At 42.6% G+C, this 5,849-nt stretch overlaps 1 protein-coding gene across 1 annotated transcript; it reads right to left on the bottom strand.

Annotated features, from left to right (window-relative positions):
* Positions 1-380: 380 nt before the first annotated feature.
* On the bottom strand, positions 381-5,569 carry LOC129847697 (lysophosphatidylcholine acyltransferase 1-like; the record flags this gene model as incomplete). Its single annotated transcript, XM_055915451.1, has 5 exons — positions 381-1,222; positions 1,493-1,634; positions 1,922-2,020; positions 2,731-2,884; positions 5,409-5,569. Coding segments are annotated over 5 exons (762 nt in total), but the record flags the coding sequence as incomplete, so codon positions are not given.
* Positions 5,570-5,849: the final 280 nt, after the last annotated feature.

The following is a 5,849-nucleotide window of genomic DNA, read 5'->3' as shown; positions in this document are numbered from 1 at the left end:
TCTTCACTGGCTGGGGTGTTGTCCCTACCCTGGCTGGGGTGTTGTCCCTTCACTGGCTGGGGTGTTATCTCTTCACTGGCTGGGGTGTTGTCCCTACCCTGGCTGGGGTGTTGTCCCTACCCTGGCTGGGGTGTTGTCTCTTCACTGGCTGGGGTGTTGTCTCTTCACTGGCTGGGGTGTTGTCCCTTCACTGGCTGGGGTGTTGTCCCTACCCTGGCTGGGGTGTTGTCCCTACCCTGGCTGGGGTGTTGTCTCTACCCTGGCTGGGGTGTTGTCTCTTCACTGGCTGGGGTGTTGTCCCTTCACTGGCTGGGGTGTTGTCTCTTCACTGGCTGGGGTGTTGTCTCTTCACTGGCTGGGGTGTTGTCTCTTTACTGGCTGGGGGGGGTGTTGTCTCTACCCTGGCTGGGGTGTTGTCTCTTCACTGGCTGGGGTGTTGTCTCTTCACTGGCTGGGGTGTTGTCCCTTCACTGGCTGGGGTGTTGTCTCTTCACTGGCTGGGGTGTTGTCTCTTCACTGGCTGGGGGGGGTGCTGTCCCTTCCCTGGCTGGGGTGTTGTCCCTACCCTGGCTGGGGTGTTGTCCCTACCCTGGCTGGGGTGTTGTCCCTACCCTGGCTGGGGTGTTGTCCCTACCCTGGCTGGGGTGTTTTCTCTCAACCACTCCCAAACCCCAACGTGGAGGAAACGTAATAAGTGTTGTCCCTTCAAGTGTTTCACGCTTCATTTCTCCTCAATCGTCATCAGCCATCTGTTTGGCCATTGAAAAGCATGTTTCTTCCTCAGAACAAATACAGAAAAACTCTACTAAAGCAACAACGTTAGATCATCAAGATCAAATGAACCGTAGAAACATTATGGATACGGTTAATAAGGGTTACATTTCTCCTGTGTGTGTGTGTGTGTGTGTGTGTGTGTGTGTGTGTCTGACTGACCATTACATATAGCCCATCAACAACAACCCCCACCACCACCACTCTCTCACCAGGAGAGGTGGATTCTGAGGTGGCTGACAGGCTCAGTTGTGTTTCTTCACTGAACCGTCCGTCGTTGTGTCGTGGTGGTTGTCTCGCGGGCTGAAGTCAGGGCAGAAGCCATTGGTCTGAGGCTTGGCGTCGGGCGTGGCGTTGGGCTGGTGAGGACAGCCGTTACGGCCTGTATTGTCTGTGGACAGGTAGTCCTCACTGAAGTTCGGGTGCTGCTCTGCAAAGCTCCTGAACTTGTCTGTTCCCACCACAGGAGGGCGCCAGACACAAAGGAAAGGTTATTCCAAGCAAGTGAAATACAGTAACCTACCATTAACACACTAGGAAACAAGTACATGTTTACAAAGATAGGCACACTCCTAATATTTTACAAATGAACTGGAGATTACAGACACAACGTAACTTTGACATATTCTTTGTCGCGTTCCAAAATCATCCCAGGCGTATACTCTAAGAACAGCTGAACAGAAGGCGGCCCCAGTACAAGCTAAGACATGTCGTTTCTTACCGAAGGTGAGTTTCCCAGCGTCCTCTGTGTCGATAGCAGTGAAGAGACGTGAGACGTCGAGGACAGCCACTCCTAACGCAGTCTTCAGGATGCAGGCCAACTCAGCCCCTGTGACGGCACCGTCCTCCTCCGCCTCAAACATCTGGGAATATACGCAAATAATAACTGACACACATTAGATGACCCTGACCCCTCCTTCATATCTCACTCGCACTGAGCCGGCTGGCGCTCAGACCATCTGTTCATATCTATACACACAGTCTACAACTCACACCGTAGGTCATTATAGTACGTGCTCTCAAATGGAAAATGGCAGAAATATCAGTGGTGGTAGGCCCTCTGAAATGGTGGTAGGCCCTCTGAAATGGTGGTAGGCCCTCTGAAAGCCACCTTGACAGAGCATGAAACCAGAGCTGGAGCAGAGCGTACCTTGAAGGCCAGCTTCATGGTCTCCAGTGTTTTAGCAGGTCTGCATACAACCGATAAGGCGATGACATATTCTCTGATGTCTATCATGTTGTCTGCCTGCTGGAGGAGACGAGAGAAGAACAGAGTGAAGAGTTACCGGTTAGGAGGAATCTGGCAAAGCACATGTCTAAATCTAATGTCTAAATCTAAAGTCTAAATCACATCTTATATTTAAATCTAAAGTCTAAATCACATCTCATATTTAAATCTAAAGTCTAAATCTAATGTCTACAGTATAATGTCTAAATCTAATGTCTAAATCTAATGTCTAAAGTCTAATGTCTAAAGTCTAATGTCTAAAGTCTAATGTCTAAATCTAATGTCTAAATCTAATGTCTAAATCTAATGTCTAAAGTCTAATGTCTAAATCTAATGTCTAAATCTAATGTCTAAAGTCTAATGTCTAAATCTAATGTCTAAATCTAATGTCTAAATCTAATGTCTAAATCTAATGTCTAAATCTAATGTCTAAATCTAATGTCTAAATCTAATGTCTAAATCTAATGTCTCACATTTAAATCGAATATCTAAATATAATGTCTAAATCTAATGTCTATATCTAATATCCATATCTAAATCTAGTATGTAATATCGAAATCTATGTCTAATATCAAAATCTAATATCGAAATCTGTATTTCAATATTAAAATATACAATATAGGGAAAACATATATTTCTGTTTTCTGAGTTTTAGGAAGTTACGATACTTGTATCTTTGGCCTTCAAATCTCCTAATGGGATGATATTATATTCAGTGTGTGTTTCCTTACCTCGTTGAAGAGGGAGAAGATGTCTCTGAGCATGTCTGACACGGGGACATCAAGGTAGTGGGCAAAGTCTTCCAGACCCAGCTTCTCTCCTTCCATCTTCCTGGCTCTGTTACCAAACTCCTGCAGTACCTTCTCTACGTTCTGGGGCTTCAACCTGACCAGGTAAGATCAACACAATGATACAGAGTCTCTATATTCTGGGGTTCAACCTGACCAGGTAACATTAATACAGAGTCTCTACATTCTGGGGTTCAACCTGACCAGGTAACATTAATACAGAGTCTCTACATTCTGGGGTTCAACCTGACCAGGTAACATCTAAACATTAATACAGAGTCTCTACATTCTGGGGTTTCAACCTGACCAGGTAACATTAATACAGAGTCTCTACATTCTGGGGTTCAACCTGACCAGGTAACATCTACACATTAATACAGAGTCTCTACATTCTGGTGTTCAACCTGACCAGGAAACATTAATACAGAGTCTCTACATTCTGGGGTTCAACCTGACCAGGAAACATTAATACAGAGTCTCTACATTCTGGGGTTCAACCTGACCAGGTAACATTAATACAGAGTCTCTACATTCTGGGGTTCAACCTGACCAGGTAACATTAATACAGAGTCTCTACATTCTGGGGTTCAACCTGACCAGGTAACATTAATACAGAGTCTCTACATTCTGGGGTTCAACCTGACCAGGTAACATTAATACAGAGTCTCTACATTCTGGGGTTCAACCTGACCAGGTAACATCTACACATTAATACAGAGTCTCTACATTCTGGGGTTCAACCTCACCAGGAAACATCAACACATTAATACAGAGCCTGCTGCATATTTAAGACAAACCAATTCATGCTAAACCAGCTTCAACCGGCGCAATTACCACAAACACAATCAACCACAAACACACCATCATCATATTCACACCATCATGTGAGCACAAAATAAACCTGCAACACAACACACTGACACAAGACAAAAAAACACACAACTCCTACCCAGCTCAAATAGACAACACAACCTGCACATTGACACCAACACATTGAGGATTTATACACATCCTAGGATGAATATATTGTAATATAGAACCATCACTATGACAGTCAGTTAGTAGGATGAATATATTGTATTGTAGAACCATCACTATGACAGTCAGTTAGTAGGATGAATATATTGTATTGTAGCACCATCACTATGACAGTGAGTTAGTAGGATGAATATATTGTATTGTATTATAGAACCATCACTATGACAGTGAGTTAGTAGGATGAATATATTGTATTATAGAACCATCACTATGACAGTCAGTTAGTAGGATGAATATATTGTAATATAGAACCATCACTATGACAGTTAGTAGGATGAATATATTGTATTGTAGAACCATCACTATGACAGTTAGTAGGATGAATATATTGTAATATAGAACCATCACTATGACAGTTAGTTAGTAGGATGAATATATTGTATTATAGCACCATCACTATGACAGTCAGTAGGATGAATATATTGTAATATAGAACCATCACTATGACAGTTAGTAGGATGAATATATTGTATTGTAGAACCATCACTATGACAGTGAGTTAGTAGGATGAATATATTGTAATATAGAACCATCACTATGACAGTCAGTTAGTAGGATGAATATATTGTAATGTAGAACCATCACTATGACAGTGAGTTAGTAGGATGAATATATTGTATTGTATTATAGAACCATCACTATGACAGTGAGTTAGTAGGATGAATATATTGTATTATAGCACCATCACTATGACAGTTAGTTAGTAGGATGAATATATTGTATTGTAGAACCATCACTATGACAGTGAGTTAGTAGGATGAATATATTGTATTGTAGAACCATCACTATGACAGTCAGTTAGTAGGATGAATATATTGTAATGTAGAACCATCACTATGACAGTGAGTTAGTAGGATGAATATATTGTAATGTAGAACCATCACTATGACAGTGAGTTAGTAGGATGAATATATTGTAATATAGAACCATCACTATGACAGTCAGTTAGTAGGATGAATATATTGTAATATAGAACCATCACTATGACAGTGAGTTAGTAGGATGAATATATTGTATTGTAGAACCATCACTATGACATTGACTTGGGTTAGTAGTATCTCTAGTCTGGTTTTCAGCAGACTCCTTACTTAGCCAGATAGCTAGTCATCTGAAGTCGTTACAAAGCTCACGGCCCTGGGTCTGAACTAGAGGCCAAGAAGATCAGGGGCACAGCCACGGCCTGTTCTCCCCCTTCTGAATCACCCAGGAGCATCATGGGAAGAACTGTCAGCCCGACCAATAGTTTCTACCATCAGACTGCTGATTGTTATGTCATTTTCTAGTGTTCTATTTGTTAAACATTAGTTTATTCAGTCAATATTTTCTTAACTCTATTTCTTGAACTGCATTGTAAGTCAGTATTTCACGGTAAGTTCTACACCTGTTGTATTCGGAGCATGTGACAAATAGCATTTGACCTGATTTGAATAGCCACCACTAGTCACCCCCCCTCCTACCCCCCCTATGGTCACCCCCCCCCACCCCACCCCCCTCCTTCTCCCCCTATGGTCATTCCCCCCCACCCCCCTCCTTTTCCCCCTATGGTCATTCCTGAATTGAAGCCTGAATTGACCTCAACTCACCCCAGTCTCCGGACCAGCTTGGCGAACTCCAGCAGGCAGGTGTCAACCGGGAGTCTGAGTTGACCCTCAGCCATGGCCAGCTGACAGTCTTCAAACGAGTAGTCAGTAATGGGGATGTCCAGCGCTCTGTAGAGGAAGGATAGAGTATTAAACAGTGTTAACTAGGATACAGTCTGATATACAGTCTGATATACAGCCTGATATACAGTCTGATATACAGTCTGATATACAGTCTGATATACAGCCTGATATACAGTCTGATATACAGTCTGATATACAGTCTGATATACAGTCTGATATACAGTCTGAACTACAGTCTGATATACAGTCTGATATACAGTCTGAACTACAGTCTGATATACAGTCTGATATACAGTCTGAACTACAGTCTGATATACAGTCTGAACTACAGTCTGATATACAGTCTGAACTACAGTCTGA

This window comes from Salvelinus fontinalis, unplaced genomic scaffold, assembly GCF_029448725.1.
Source record: "Salvelinus fontinalis isolate EN_2023a unplaced genomic scaffold, ASM2944872v1 scaffold_0931, whole genome shotgun sequence".
NCBI classification, from domain to species: Eukaryota; Metazoa; Chordata; class Actinopteri; order Salmoniformes; family Salmonidae; genus Salvelinus; species Salvelinus fontinalis.
Note: the sequence above shows the minus strand (reverse complement) of the source record. Positions and strands in the feature narration are given on the sequence as shown.